The sequence below is a fragment of the Aotus nancymaae genome, unplaced genomic scaffold (assembly GCF_030222135.1).
Source record: "Aotus nancymaae isolate 86718 unplaced genomic scaffold, 86718_ANA_hifiasm-v0.15.2.pri h1tg000036l, whole genome shotgun sequence".
NCBI lineage: Eukaryota > Metazoa > Chordata > Mammalia > Primates > Aotidae > Aotus > Aotus nancymaae.
In genome coordinates, this window is record NW_026988450.1 from 43,408,782 (window position 1) to 43,425,259 (window position 16,478).

A 16,478-nucleotide genomic window follows, 5' to 3' on the forward strand; every position below is an offset into this window, starting at 1 on the left:
TAGCAGAAATAGACCTCTAGCTATTTCTGATAATAAAATTTGTGTCATTTAGGATTTGCTATATAACAGAGTGCCACAAAACTTAGTGGCTTACAAACAATAAGCATTTGTTATTCCATACCATCTTGAGAATTAGCAGAGTTGGGGTGCTGGGGAGGAATATTTGGGTCTGAGCCAGTTCCACTGGGACTGGATAGTCTGGCATGGCCTCTGTCACAAGTCTAGGGTTGGCTAAGTGTCAGCTGGGGGGATCAAATTGACTTGGGCCTCTGTGTCTCATCATCTAGCAGGTTAGCTTGGACTTGTTCACAAGGTGGTATTCGTAGAATTCCCAAGAGCAGCAAGAGAGGGCAAATCTCAGTGTCAAGCATGTTTTAAGTCACTGCTTAGCTGGTGCTTACTGTTGTCCTATTGGCCAAAGCAAGTCACATGATTAAGACCAGTTCCCTCCAAGAACATGACCATAGGGAAAGGAATCATTGTGGCTGTTTTTGTAACCAGTCTGTTCCATGGATGGATACTATGAAATAACTACACTGAAATTTATTAAAGACATAAAAGAAGATAAGAAAACATGAAAAAATGTTGAAATACTATCGAAAAAGACCAGAAAAATATGGGAGAAAAGACAAAAAGTGTTTCTAGAAATTTAAAATAGGTTTATAGAAATAAGAATAGGTTTAGTATAATGTCTTGTTACTATAACATACCTTCTATTTTATAAAAATAGTTTTCTTTAGGTCACCCTTGGCCGGGCGTGGCAGCTCACGCCTATAATCCCAGCACTTTGGGAGGCCGAGGTGGGTGGATCACGAGGTCAAGAGATTGAGACCATCCTGGTCAACATGGTGAAACCCCGTCTCTACTAAAAAATACAAAAATTAGCTGGGCATGTTGGTGCACGCCTGTAGTCCCAGCTACTCGGGAGGCTGAGGCAGGAGAATTGCTTGAACCCAGGAGGCGGAGGTTGTGGTGAGCCGAGATCGTGCCTTTGCACTCTAGCCTGGGTAACATCTCAAAAAAAAAAAAAAAAAAAAGATCACCATTAACTATTGCCCATTAATACTTTTTGTGAATTCTTTTTGCTATTGTGGAACACTGCCTTGTGTTGTCATTAACAAAATAGGAAGTTAATCTCTGTATGATTTGCCACATATTTTCAAAGACAGCAAAGGCCCAAACAATTACATACTGAACATGTACGTTACCGTCATACAATTACTGTGTTTTATATCTGTTTCCTTACTATTGAGGAGAGTGGCCATATGCCGTTTGTTTATTTCAATAGCCTGGCACTATCTGTAGCACATAGAGGTGGGTGCATAATGTTAAATGCAGACAGTGAATAAATAAGTGAATGTATTAGATCAGCCCTTTGGGACCTGCTTGTAGGTTTCCTACCTTGCAAATAGCATCTGTCTGGGACTTTGAATAATGATTCAGAGTAGAGAAGTCCTACATGTGTCTGGAGACAGACACATGGCTAAAGACAGAGAAGGAGCAGGAGGAGAGATGGATTTGGAAGGAGATGGGTTGTAGGTAGTTAATATTTGCAAAAGATGGAGTTGAGAATTCACAGTATCACCACTGAACGAGCCACCTTATCTAAAATAATATATTCTTGTTTCTATCCCCTTACTCTTCAGTATTTTTAATCATATTATTATCATCCAATATATATGTTTACTGCTTATTGTCTTCCCCCTGCTCCCTCTTTTTAGAAAAGTTTCTGTATTTTCAGCACAAGTGCCTGGTACATAAGTGCCCAATTTTTTTTAATGAATCCATAAATGAAACGAAAACTGGCATTGAAACTTAAATGTATAAACATTGTAAGTTGTCTGGTATTTCAGAGTTGATAAAGATCAATGATCTAAATAGTATACTTACCTTTTCAGTGTGTAAATCTTTATGATTCTTTGCAGAAGGCAAGCTCCGGTTGCAGCTGTGTTTGCAGGGAGTCCACAGTTAATGGGTGCGATTAAATTGTGCACTGGATGGATGGTGACAAGTTTGCCTCTTTACAATGATGATGATCTTCTCAAGAGAAATGAAAATGTAAGACATTTTGAATTCTACATTTGGATCTGTTTTCCAGCACTTTGTATTTTAGCATAGTCTGCAGTATACATATGCTTCTATGTAGCTAGGAAAGTCCAAACAATTTTAGAAGAGTTCATTAACTTCCATTTTAAAAAACCTGTATAATTAATACATCCAACTAATAGGAGACCCAAGATTAGAATATTAAGTTCTTTGTTTTATGAACAGTATTGATATATTTCTAGGAAAAATACTTAATTTTCCACAAAGTATCAAGGGACCAATGTGTAATACTTCACCCAGGTGGAGTACAGTGGTGCAGTGTCAGCTCACTGCAACCTCAGCTTCCTGGGTTCAAGGGATTCTCCTACCTCAGCCTCCTGAGTAGCTAGGATTACAAGCGTGCACCACCACGGCCGGCCAACATTCTTTTAATTCACCCAGGCTGGAGTACAGTGGCACAATCTCGGCTCACTATAACCTCCACTACCTAGGTTCAAGCAATTCTCCTGCCTCTGTCCCCTGAGTAACTGGGATTACAGGCGTGCGCCACCACAGCCAGCTAACATTCTTGTAAAAGTATTGTTCTCAATTAAATTTTTGAAAGAAGACTGCCAATTAATGGATTGGTACTGTACAGTTTTTCTCAGCTGAAGTTCTAATATGGCTTTTAAAACAAATTTATTTTTTAATAAATGGACTGTTGACTCAGTGTAACATTAGAATGATATCTAATTACAGTTTAGATAATATATTATTTTGAATGTTTTTATGGATTTAAATGGTGACTTCATACCTGAAAGCAATGATCAACCGAACCTGAGTTCCCAATATTCTGTTTTTCCATTTTAGAGAATTCCATAAGTTTTTAAGCATATTCTAAGTTAAGGAAGAAATACAGCAATATAGAAATTAAGAAAGCAGACTCAGGAATTAGAGTACCTGAACCCAAATGCTAGCTCTGCTGTGTGTTAGCTTTGTGACCCTGAGCAAGTTACTAAATCTGGAAATCAGGTGAGAAACATAGTTCTCACCTTCTACTTACGAGAATTAAATGAGATTATGTACAATGCCTGAAACATAGTAAAATTTTAAAGTTAGCTATTATGTTATTATTCTGTACTATTAAGTTGTAGTTGCATGCACACACATACCCATGGACACACACAAGATACAAGAAGAGTAAAAAAGCAGGAACAATCAAACAATTCTACCTACAAAAATCTAAGAAGTTATCATAAAAGGCAGTCTCTTGATCTGGGCTTTGAAGGATGATTAGAAACTTGTTTGGAAAAGAAATATATATTATTCCAGGCTGAAAAAGTAATATGAACCAAGGAATTTGTAGCCTTGAAACTAGAAAATAAAATGAGGCCAAATTCTGACAGACCTGGAATTGAGTCATACTGAAAAATTTAGACTTATCCTTGAGGCAGTTAAGAGACAATGACTTTTAGTAAGCCTGGCAGTGGAATGGTTAGATCTGCTTTGGAGAGTTAATTATGGTCATGGCAGAAAGAACAGATTGAAGCAGGCAGGGGAGAGATCAAAGATGGGGAGATCTACCTGAGAATGATTTCCTTGAGAGACAGCAGCCATCTCTGATACAGTATTTGCTGTGCTTCCAAAAGATAGAGTTGCTTAGGCAGAGTATAGAGAGCATATGCCTGAATTTTATTTTGTGTAGTTATAAAACAGCAAACTCTTTGTTTTCTTTTGATTGGTCTTTTTCTAATATGGAATTTCAGAATTAGTTGTAATTAGGTCAGAATTCTAGTTAGGTTCTAATTAAATTTTAAACACTTTAGAGTTTTATGTAACTTGTCTATGAGAATAGTAACCACGGTTTTTCTCTGTGGTATATAGTACATAGCAGGTGTGAATACATTTATTGTTAAACTAAAATCTAAACTGAATTTCATAAATGAGACTGTATCATTTATTATTTATTATTATTATTATTTTTTTTTTTTGGAGACAATCTCGCTCTGTCACCCAGGCTAGAGTGCAGTGGTGTAATCTCGGCTTACCGCAACCTCAGCCTCCCAGGTTCAAACAATTCTCCCACCTCAGCCTCCCAAGTAGCCTGGACCATAGGTGCACACTGCCATGCCTGGCTAATTTTTTTTTTATTTTAGTAGAGATGGAGTTTCACCATATGACCAAGGCTGGTCTTGAACTCTTAAGCTCAGGCAATCCAACCACCTCGGCCTCCCAAAGTGCTAGTATTACAGGTGTGAGCCACCACGCCTGGCTCCTTCCTTTCCTGCCTCCCTCCCTCCCTTCCTTCCCTCTTTCTCTCTCTCTCTCTTTCTTATGTTTTTTTCTTTTTCTCTCTTTTTCTCTCTGTCTCCCCCCCTTTTCTTTCTTTTCTTTTTTCTTTTCTTTCAATGGAGTCTCACTCTGATACGGTATGGATTTAAATGGTAACTTCATGTCAGAAAGCAGTGATCGACTGAACCTGTGTTCCCAATATTCTGTTTTTCAATTTTCCAGAATTTCATAAAGGCTGGAGTGCAGTGGCATGATCTCTGGCTCACTGCAACCTCCATCTCTCAGGTTTAAGCGACTCTCCTTCCTCAGACTCCCAAGTAGCTGAGACTACCAGTACGTGCCACCACACCTGGCTAATTTTTGTATTTTTAGTAGAGATGGGGTTTTGCTATGTTGGCCAGGCTGGTCTCAAACTCCTGACCTCAAGTGATCTGCCTGCCTGGGCCTCCCAAAGGGCTAGGATTACAGGTGTGAGCCACTGCACCTGGCCAACCATATTATTTAAATTAGATGGAGTCTCTAATTCATAGTATGTGGCTAATCTTTGTATAATCCCCTGGGCCAGTGATTTAACCTGGGACAATTATCCCGCCAGGGGACATTTGGCAATGTCTGGAGACATTTTTGGTTGTCGCAATGTCATAACAGGTCAGGAGGGGTTCTATGGGCATCTTGTGGGTAGAGACCAGGGTTGCTGATCTACATTGCAGAGAACAGCCTCCCTCCTGTCCCAACACAAAGAATTATGTGACCTAAAATGTGAATAGTGCCAAGGTTGAGAAACTGTGCTCTAGGCTATCAATCATGTTATTGCAATTGCATAGAAGTGTTTTTTTTTAATGCCCCAACAGTATATTTTAATTTCTTAACACTTAAAAATAAATAAAATTGTAAGTAACTATCAATAGATATAGGCTGGATAGGATAGAACCATTCCCATTGAAACTTAGCTCGTGTAGTGAAATGATGAAATGAGGGAGATACTTCCTCCTGGTGTATCAGCCTTCTGTGTGCCACAGAATGTTGAGGGTGGGTATTCCTAGCATGTCAGTGGACATGGGAACTGAAGGTACTAGATAGGCAGCAACAGTGACAGGTAGGAGGCAGCTACTGGGTGTTCTGCAAATAGATTGGAATCTTACTCATTCTAGATTTCAAATCTTAGTATTTTCAGGCCAAATTGTATATGATACTTGGGCCTAATATTTGAGATTTTATTATTTTTTGAAGGATAACAAGAGTTGATCCAATATTAACATTTCAGAATAACTGAAAAGCCTTATTATCTAATAAGATCCAGAGCTTATTATCTAAGAAGTTCAGCAGAATTATAGTAAAAAGCACCAAATAATCAAGAAATGAGTTTTGATAAATATATATGTGAATATTTATAAAATATCTTTATTTTTCATAATACTCAGTACTGAGAACATAGTATATGCTTGAGGTATAGTTTCAATTTACAGAAGTTTTAAATGTCCTTTAAAATTTATTTTAATTATATTCTTTCAGATCTACCAGATCTATTCAAAGCGATCTGCTGAGGATATTTATAAAATAATGACATCTTACAAAGCTAATTACCTAATTGTAGAGGATGCTATCTGCAATGAGGTGGGAACCATGAGAGGCTGTAGGGTTAAAGATTTATTAGACATTGCAAATGGCCACGTAAGTAACCATTTGGAAAATTTTTTTTTTTTTTTAGGAAAATGACTTTATTTAAACTTGTAATCTTTAAACTTTATTTTTGGAACTTAACTAAGAATATAACTGAGTTATGTAATGGGGAGAACTTATTAAAAGTAGTTTGAAGTATTTTTTCAACATACAAAAGAAAAGCTGGGCATTTTTGCAAAAAAAAAATAATAATATAATAATAATAATATCAATACCTGAATTCCTTATTCATTGCTTGTACTTACGCAGGTTTCAACATTCATAAAAGATGGCATAATTTGATTTGATGATGATTTTATTTTATTATAATAATCTAAAGAGCAACTGGTTATCTTGTTATATTTTGGAATTTTTTTGTAATTTTATTCATGTCTATCTGGAAAAATTGCATACTAAATTAACACAGACCCTATTATCCACAAAAAAACATGGGTCTTAAAAGCCATGTTAGTTGTTAGGACTTAGCTGTATCTTACTTTCTGCATTGATTTCAGCTATTTTACCAAGCTGTCTTTTCCACAAGTAGACTGAAGAGTGACACGTGTGTGTGTGTGTGTGTGTGTGTGTGTGTGTGTGTGTGTGTATTCCCTCTCCCCCTGCCATGGCCTTCCAGTGAAGGCAGTTTGTATATCTGAGACTTAGTGTTGGCTGGAATGAATTCTTGACTCCTGAGAAAGCTGGGGGTGAGGGATCATAGGGAAAGTTTAGTAAGTCATTGTAAGTGGTAATGTATATACTATTCAGGTTGCAGCCAAGATTTTTTCTGTCTTTTCCTAAATAATCATAGCTGTTTATCTTATCCAAGATCAGTTTGGAGGTAAGAAAGTAGTTTTTGTGATTTCCACCTTTCTTTTCTTGATGACTCCTTAATCTTGTAATATAAACTTACTCTGTTTTGTGCTGCATGCATTTTGAATTTCACTGTTGGTACTTAGTGGCTGTGATCTTTGGTTTATTGTTGACAAAATGGAATTGTATGAAGCCTTGATACAGTTTCAGTAATTGCTACTATATTACTATCTGCTGTCTGGAGCCTTTCTGTTCTGCTCTGGCTACCCACCTTTCTGCTCTGTTTTGAGGATCAGCTTACTTCTCCTTTCACGTCATGCCTGGCACGGACGTAAGCTAATCTATCCTTTTAAAGTTGGCAATCTGGCATCTTTCATAGGCATTAAAATATTACCTAATTTTTTTTTTTATAAAAACTCCTTCAAGCTAACTAAACTATCTTAGTGAACGTCATTTGGTAAAAGTGTAAAGGTCTGCAATAAGTCACAGAAGTTTCCTTGCTTACTTAATAATTGTGAGTCAATTCTACACAAGACAGGAGTTTGAATATATTTGGGAATATAATATGTCCATTTCTCAGCCTCGGTAGGTTTCATGATAAGGTTCTTCACAGCAATGATAATGGATTATGGAAACATTGTGTTCTAAATTTTAGGATTAAATCTTTTAAAAGAAATCTTTTAAAAAACATTTTATACTGATTTCTCAATGTCAATGGGAAGTTCAGGAGTATAGTGGGCATGGTGACTCACTTATGAAGAGGCTTCTATTTGCTAACAGTGAGATGTTGTATAGACAATGTTTATCAGTAATGTGTTGTTTCATATAAATACAGTCATTTGTACATTGATTGCATTTCTGCTATAAGTTTAATAAGCTTTTTAATATGTTTGATATCTTTTAATAGATGGTTTGTGAAGAAGGTGACAAGCTAACCTACTCAAAATACGGGCGATTTTGTCATGAGGTCAAAATTAACTATTCTCCATATGTGAATTATTTTACTAGAGTATACTGGAATAGATCCTACTTTGTATATAAAATCAACACTGTGATATCCTTCCAGTCTTGAAAAATAACAGAGCCTTCATTTCAAAGACTACCTGAAGTAAAATGCAGTTTTCTTCTACCTAGTCGGTGTCTTTTGCAGATCAGAGTATGGACATTTGATAATACTGCTGCTTCTTTCCCCATTCTGCTGTTAATTGGATCCAGAGTTCTGTGGGAAATAGAAGATCAAGCATTACTGTCCTTTGATTAAATGTGGTATCTACCACTCTGCAATATTCCAGACAGGCATCTGTCTTCCTTACTGTTATGCGCTCTTTAACACTTTTAGTGATTGCAACATTTTCCCCATAAAATCTTCATTATATTATAATATTGATCTTGAATTTGAATATGTTCAAGGTCAGAATAGATTTCTCAAACATAACATTTAATAAATACTTAATGTGATATAATTATTTAGTAGGAGGAAGAAATTATTCCTACCTTCAAGCAAGTTTCTGAAGGTGTTTTATGATGTATAACAACTGAAGTTTTACAATAAAACTAATTTAAATGTTAGCTGAAGATATGTGGCATTTAAATTAAAATAGAAATGATATAAAGGAAAGTGATTTTCAAGGATATATATAAAGATATTTCTAGAATTTTCATGATACTGTTCTCATCATCTGCTGCTTATATAAGTGAGCACTTTCTTAGTAATACATAATGCATGATGTTATTGCATTTTTAAATGATAGTAAGTGATTAGTTTTCTCACTTATGCCTATTAATTTGATATCAATTTAATCATGATAAAACATGACTGTTACCTATAATATATTTTTTTAAATGGACATTTAAAAGAATGTTGTTCAGGTTTTTTTAAAAAAAAATACTGATATGGGGTATACAATCTGTTCACATGTTTTCTACTGAAGTACTAAGTAAAACATTAAATCCTTATCAGAATAAAAATATGTGTTCTAAAATGAGCAACAATTTCTGGAGATACATGCAGTTGCTATTAAACATGCTTCTGCATACAGATATAAAACACAAGCAATGTTATTTATGAAACTGTAATGCAATCTTCAACATCAAGAAAAAAATAATTATAATAAAATTTACAACAGTTTCACAGTCTAAATGCTATGTTCCTTTAAGTATTTTCATATTTTTAATCATTTATTAAGATAAACTTTTAAAAAGTTAATTTGTCCTTATAATGAGATTCAGGATAGATGTACGCTATAGATGTGTCATTTTAATAAGGTGGGACACTTGTTTAGTTTTTCCTTTTACTCATGTTCAGTGAACAGATTTTTATAATTCTCACTTATTCGAGTGCTGCAAAACTTGCATTTTCAGTACTCTAAATTACTACATTAGAAGGGAGCATTTCCCCATTGTCTTTGTTTTCTGTTACGTTGTAAAAGTACACTACATTAGAAGGGAACATTTTTCCATTGTCTATTTTCTGTTATACGCATGTTGTAAAAGTACATGCATTCTTAGATTCTCAGATGCTTTGCTCTTTTGGAGCTTAAGAATTGTTTGGTGATGATGTCATATATCTGATTAGTTTCAGTGGTTCTCATTTCACTCTTATACCTGATTTTTTTTTCTTTTTTTTTTTTTACCTAATTTTTTAACTATATTAAGATAGTTGTAGGTAGTGTACTTCAGGTTGACTGTGTACATCTGAGTAGTGAGTCACTAGTATTTTGCTTCAAGACTTCTGAAAATATTACCATAGTTACCTAAGTACACAGTGAGTAGTTACATGGGAGTACTTGTGATTAGAGCATGTAAAACAATGTAATTTAAAAGTCATCTTACGTATTTTGAAGGGGAAATAGAACCCCCTACTTTTTATGTAGTGTGAAATATTTACTTGAATTTTTATTGATTTATATCATGACCACCTGTGCTGAATTAGGTTTGGCGCTTGTGTTTTGTTTGACATATTGGTAAGTTGCTTTTGCTTCTTTCTGTCAACTTATTTCTTAAATAAAATTGATCTGGAAAAATTGTTATGAGATGTTTTAAATAATGAATTTTTCATCTAGCATCATTTGAAAACGAAAAGTAAGTTTTATTATGGAAATGACAATATTGAATATGACAGATGAGTTTATTTGCTTCTGGGATTTTTTTTTTTTTTTTGAGACGGAGTCTCTCTCTGTCACCAGATTGGAGTGCACTGGCGTGATCTCAGCTTACTGCAACCTCCACAACCTCCACCTCCCAGGTTCAAACAATTCTCCTGCCTCAGCCTCCCAAGTAGCTGGGACTATAGGTGCCTGCCGCCACGCCTGGCTAATTTTTGCATTTTTAGTAGAGATGGGGTTTCACCTTGTTGGCCAGGATGATCTCCATCTCCTGACCTTGTGATCCACTCGCCTTGGCCTCCCAAAGTGCTAGGATTACAGGCGTAAGCCACCACGCCCAGCCTATTTGCTTCTGTTTTAACTGCAGTTAAAACAATAGTACTCGACAACTTTGAGTGGGAAGCATTTAATTTATTTCTTCACTTATTTGTAGAGTGAACAAATGATTCACAATTCTACAAGTAATTCCACTTCGGTAACTTAACAGTTCTTAGGTTTGACAATTAAGATCTACTATCAGAGGAGAAGAGTTTATGGATTTTGGGTGGAAGGAATTTCTTGAAGAAATAAAAAATGTTCTTTGCCCTTGGTATTGCAAACCCACTGATATAAGTGCCTGAATTTATTTCTAAGTTTATTTTTTATTTTCAAAAAATTATATGTTTCCTCATTTTCCATAAGAAAATTTTAGTAATGTTTTCTTACCGATAAGCACAGAAAAGTAATAAGCAAATCTTAGTTAAAAGTAGCAATGGGATTTCTAGCCTCCTGAATTAATTTAGCCTCCCAAATGCTATACAAACAATCTAACATAAAATTTACCTTGAATAAGGTATATGATATTGATTCTGAGCTGCTTTGTATTTTTTCTAACTTTGGCATCTGTACCTTGGTGCTTTCTGTTTGATTGGTAGATTTTAGAACCTAAGGAGTATGCATTGTACTTCACCACTAACTTTTTCTTCATTACTTTCTGTGTATATAGACAGCATTCTTTTGGTAGAACATTAACCCAGATTACTAGTAACTTCATGTTATGGCATTCTTCTACACAGTCCAGATTGATTTAAGGAAAAGCAGAAATGGAAGTCCAAGTGTGTTATAAATTGAGACTGAAAAACATGCTTTAAAAAACATAGATTTAATTTCTTGAAGAGCACTGTGAATAGCCATTGTATTGTTTTGTGTTTCAGAAATCAGTTGTTTTGAGCTCCTATTTTTGAACTGTTAAAAAATTTTTATGCTTTTTGTGGATAAAAGTAGTGCCTCTCTTTATACAACTGACAGGGTTTTTAAAAATATGTAATTTTTTTTTGGTAAATTTATTTTAAATGCTTTAATATTTAAAGGGTATATGTTATTAATTAATCTGTATATTTAAAAACTTTTTGTAAAGCCAATAACTACTTCCTGATTTACATCTCAGTATATTCTCCTTTCATTTGCCTAATTTAAAAAATATGTAGTCTCTATTGTTGCTATTTACTAATCGTTTTAGATGCCAATGTGTATCAAAATTACAGGTACAAAAAGTTGCAAGTAAAATTTAGCAATTTCCTATTTGTTTTTTAATGTGTAGGATTAACACTTTAAATAAACTTAGGTGTGAAAATTGTAAAGGAATATATATGACAACTATTTTCCGTACATTAACGTCTAAACATTATACTTGTTTTTCATAATAAAAGACATTTTGGAACCAAATTTGCTGAGTTTAGCATAAAAGCATCTTTGAATTATTTCTAAGTTTCCTAAAACGTGCAACATCTTAATCTTGGCATATCTAATCCTATGTGTTGTTCTATAAGAGGTACACTGGACTTCTAACCACTACCTGTATTTAGTAGAATAATGGTATCACAAAGGAACAAGAATTCCAACCTTATAGTTTGAAATGTCTCATAAACAACCCTTTCATGTTTTAAGTGAGTGGCTTTGTATAGCTATTTAATAGAGATGAGTACAGTGAGCTTTATATATACTATCCTCCGAGTCTTATCTATGACACCGTGTATTTAGATTAAATATGTTCCTCCTGTAACTAAAGTTGCATCTTTGCAAAGGATGAAAGTTCATTTCAGCAGAGACAAATTCTTTAAAAGATTTGGGTTATAAACTAACATTCAAATTTTGTAATAATCAGTATACTTTTATCACGAATGAAATTATTTCATGCTTAATTACCCTCTTTACTTTGTTTCCATAATAAACTATTTTCAGAATTTTAAGTTTTCTTTTATTTATACATGAACTTTTTTGGTGACACTTTACTGAGATATAATTCATATACCATAGAGTTCACCCACTTAAAATGTATAATTCAGCCAGGTGTGCTGGCTCATGCCTGTAATCCCAACACTTTGGGAGGCTAAAGTGGACAGATTGCTTGAGCCCAGGAGTTGAAACCAGCCTGGGCAACACGGAGAAACTCCATCTCTACAAAAAAATCGGACGTGGTGGCACACACCTGTAGTCCCAGCTATGTGGGAGGTTGAGGCAGGAGGATCACTTGAGTCAGGGAGGTGGAGGTTGCAGTGAACTGTGATCACATCACTACACTCCAGCTTGGATGACAGAGGGAGACCCTGTCTCAAAAACTAAATAAATAGAAATAAAATAAACAATTCAAAAATGTTAAGACATTTTTATTACTCAAACCTCATACCGTTCTGGCTGTCAACCCCAACCACTCTGTCCTCCTCAGCCCTAGGCAACCACTACTAATCTACTTTCTGTCTCTGTATTTGGACATTTCATATAAATTGAATCATACAATATGCTTCTTTCACCTGGCATCTTTTTAAGGTTTATCCATGTTGTTCCATATATCATTCATTCCCTTTTAATGCCAGATAATATTCCATTGTCTGTATATACCACATTTTATTTATCCATTCATTAGTTGATAGACATTTGTGTTCTACTTTTTAGTTATTATGAATAATCTGATAGGATTATCTGTATACAAGTTTTTGTGGGGGCATATGTTCGTTTCTCTTGGGTATATATCTAGGAGTTAAATTGCTGGGTCATTTGGTAACTGTGGTTAACTTTAACCACCAGACTGGTTTCCAAAGTGGCTGCACCATTTTACAATTCCCCTCAACAAGGAATGAGGATTCTGATTTCTCCACATCCTTACCAATAGTTACTATTTTCTTGATTATAGCTATCCCGGTGAATGCAGCTGTTCCTCACTATAGTTTTAATTTGCATTTCCATCATAGCTAATTATGTTGAGCACCTTTTCATGTACTTATTGGCCATCTGTATGTCTTCTTTGGAGCAATGTCTATTCATATTCTTTACCCATTTTTAAGTTGGGTTGTGTTTTTATTGAGATGTTAAGTGTAAGATCAAATATATGATATGGAAATACTTCCTTCCATTCATTCTCTTAACTTTTTCGATTCATTCTCTTAACTTTGTCCTTGAAGCACAAATGCTCTTAGTCTTGGTTGCATTATTTAATTCATTCACTTTTTTTTTTGAGACAGGGTGTTGCTCTGTCACCAGGCTGGAGTGCAGTGGCACAATCGCAGCTAACTGCAGTCTCCACCTCCCAGGCACTTCATTCACACTTGATGTAGTTGGCTTTACACTTGCTATTTTACTTTTTTTCTAATTTTTTTTTCTTTTTTTTTTAGTGGTTACTCTAAAGGCTTATCATATAATTTTTTTGTTTGTTTGCTTGTTTTGAGATAGGATATCACTCTGTTGCCCAGGCTGGAGTGCAGTGGCGTGATCACGGCTCACTTGCAGCTCTTACCTCCCAGGCTTAATCCATCCTCCTCCCTCAGCCTCCCAAGTAGCTGGGATTACAGGAAGGCACCACCACACCCACCTAATTTTTGTATTTTTTGTAGAGATGGGGTTTCTCCATGCTGCCCAGGCTGGTCTCAAATTCCTGGGCTCCAGTGATCTGCCTGCCTCTACCTCCCAAAGTGCTGGAATTACCAGTGTGAGCCACTGTACCCAGCTATCATACTAAGCAGATTTATACTAACTTAATTCCGGTGAGATAAAGAAGCATTAGTCCTAAAAAGCTCTATTCCCTCTTCCCTCTTTGATACTATTTTTTTTTTTTTTTTTTGAGATGGAGTTTCGCTCTTGTTACCCAGGCTGGAGTGCAATGGCGCGATCTCAGCTCACCGCAACCTCCGCCTCCTGGGTTCAGGCAATTGTCCTGCCTCAGCCTCCTGAGTAGCTGGGATTACAGGCACGCGCCATCATGCCCAGCTAATTTTTTGTATTAGTAGAGACGGGGTTTCACCATGTTGACCAGGATGGTCTCAATCTCTTGACCTCGTGATCCACCCGCCTCAGCCTCCCAAAGTGCTGGGATTACAGGCTTGAGCCACTGCACCCGGCCGATACTATTATTTTTATACATATTACATGTATATGTGTTATAAACCCTACAATAAATACACTTATTACTTTAGATAATTTTGTGTCTTAAATTGAGAGAACAAAAGAAAAGTATATAGTATTTATGTAGTCTATGTAAACTATAAAAGTATATATAGTATTTATTTACCACGTTTGGTTCTTTTCATTCCCATGGATTCAAGATACAATCTGGTGTCATTGTCTTACTCCAATACAGCTTTGCTTTCAACTTACCTCCTTTGTGCTGTATGTCAAATACGTATTAAATGTATCTATAAGTTCAACAATATAATTATATACAGATTATTTAGGTTATTTTAAAAAATCAGTTCAGAGAAGAAATATGTGTCTATATTTTATAATTAAATAATTACTTTTACCAATACTCTTTGTTTTTTTCAATGAATTCTAATCATTGTCTGGGATCACTTGTTTTCAGCCGCAAGAACTTCTTTTAGTAATTTTTAAAAGGTGAATCTGTTAGCAATGAATTTCCTCCATGTTTGTTTATTTGGGAATGTCTTTATTTTGCCTTTGTAAAAAGATGTAGGTTTACAGAAAAATTGAACAAAACATACAGAAAATTTCCATACATTCCTCCTCTCCTCCCCCTATACACACACGGTTTCCTCTAGCTCAACACCTTGCATTGGTGTGGCACATTTGTTACAGTTGAGGCAAATTGATAAACGAAAGACCGTAGTTTACATACGGTTCACTCTTTGTGGTGTACTGTTCTGTGGGTTTTGAGAAATGCATAATGGCACACGCCTGCCACCACAGCATCAGAGACTGAGCAGTTTTACTGCCCTACAAATCCTGTGTGCTCTCCTTATTCATCTCTCCCTCCCTTCCCCGGAATCCCTGGCAACCACTGACCTTTTAACTGTCTGTGGTTTTGCCTTTTCAGAATGTCAGCTATTAGGAATCATGCAGTATGCAGCCTTTTCAGATTGGCTTCTTTCACTAGCAATATGCATTTCAGGCTCCTCCACGTCTTTTCCTGGCTTGTTGGCTCATTTCTTGTTACTGCTGAATAACATTCCATTGTATGGGTATGTGGGTGTTTATTTATTCAGGGACATCATGGTTGCTTCCAAGTTTAGCAAGTGTGAATAAAGCTGCCATAAATACATGCAGGGTTTTTGTGGACATAAGTTTTCTACCCATTTGGGTAACTACCAAGCAGTGCAATTGCTGGATGGTATGGTAATAAGTTTAGTTTAATAAGAAACTGCCAAGCTCTCTTCCAAAATGTCTGCACCATCTTGCATTCCCGCCAGCAATGACTGAAAGTTCTGTTGCTTCATATCCTTGTCAGCGTTTGGTGATGTCAGTTTTGGATTTTAGACATTCTAATGTGTGTAGTGATATCTCATTGTGACTTTAATTGACAATTGCCTAATGACATGATGTTGAGCATATTTTTGTATGCTTATTTGCTCTGTATATCTTCCTTGGTGAGGTATCTATTTTGTTGTTTTCTTATTGTTGAGTTTTACAAGTTCTTTATATATTTTGGATATAAAGTCCTTTATCAGTTATGTGTTTTGTAAGTATTCTTTCCCAATTTGTTGCTGTTTTGTTTGTTTTTTAAAGAGACAGGGTCTCCCTTTTTTTAGGTCTCACTCAGAGGCACTGATATTTGCATACTTGTTTCTGATTTTATGGGGGCAGATGCAAATGAATTTTGCAACAGAAAGTTTGGGGGCACAGCTACACATACAAATGGAGCGAGGCATCCCTGTCCCAGTTCTGCTGGGCTCTGCCTCTGCCTGAGGGGTTGGGAACTCTCAGCTCTTGGGTGGGCCATCATTGCGACCCTCTCCCAGCCTCTCCTGGGAGTGGTCTTCTCCAAGACCAACTCTGTTGTACCTAGAACTGCAGGGGCGATGGGGTTTGTGGGAAGCAAATATATGATTACCTTAAATTAGCATTCTTAAAGTTTGATGAACCTTGGCCGTGCCCCTTACCATGGGTGAGGAAAATATATTACTTTTTCTCCCCTACATTTCTTGTCATTGATGCCTTGTCCATCTCTCTCCTGACCAGCCTGTGGGCTGAGTTGACTTTCAGGTGGTGCAGGGGTCTCCTTACAGCCCTGTAGCCACAGACTTCAGACCTGTCACCAAAGGAGTGTCTTGAGGCCAGGTACAGTGGCTTGCGCCTGTAATCCCAGAACTTGAGGAGGCTAAG

At 36.1% G+C, this 16,478-nt stretch overlaps 1 protein-coding gene across 3 annotated transcripts in view; it reads left to right on the forward strand.

Moving 5' to 3' along the window:
* The window catches only part of DPY19L4 (dpy-19 like 4), a 69,905-nt gene extending 57,787 nt beyond the window's left edge, over positions 1-12,118 (forward strand). For all 3 annotated transcript variants that reach the window (XM_064384400.1, XM_064384399.1, XM_064384401.1), the window contains 3 exons: positions 1,926-2,058; positions 5,830-5,988; positions 7,694-12,118. In XM_064384400.1, the coding sequence (XP_064240470.1) occupies positions 1,926-2,058; positions 5,830-5,988; positions 7,694-7,858 (457 nt within the window). In that variant the 3' untranslated portion in view covers positions 7,859-12,118. The remainder of the gene's footprint in view (positions 1-1,925; positions 2,059-5,829; positions 5,989-7,693) is intronic.
* The last annotated feature ends 4,360 nt before the right edge of the window (positions 12,119-16,478 follow it).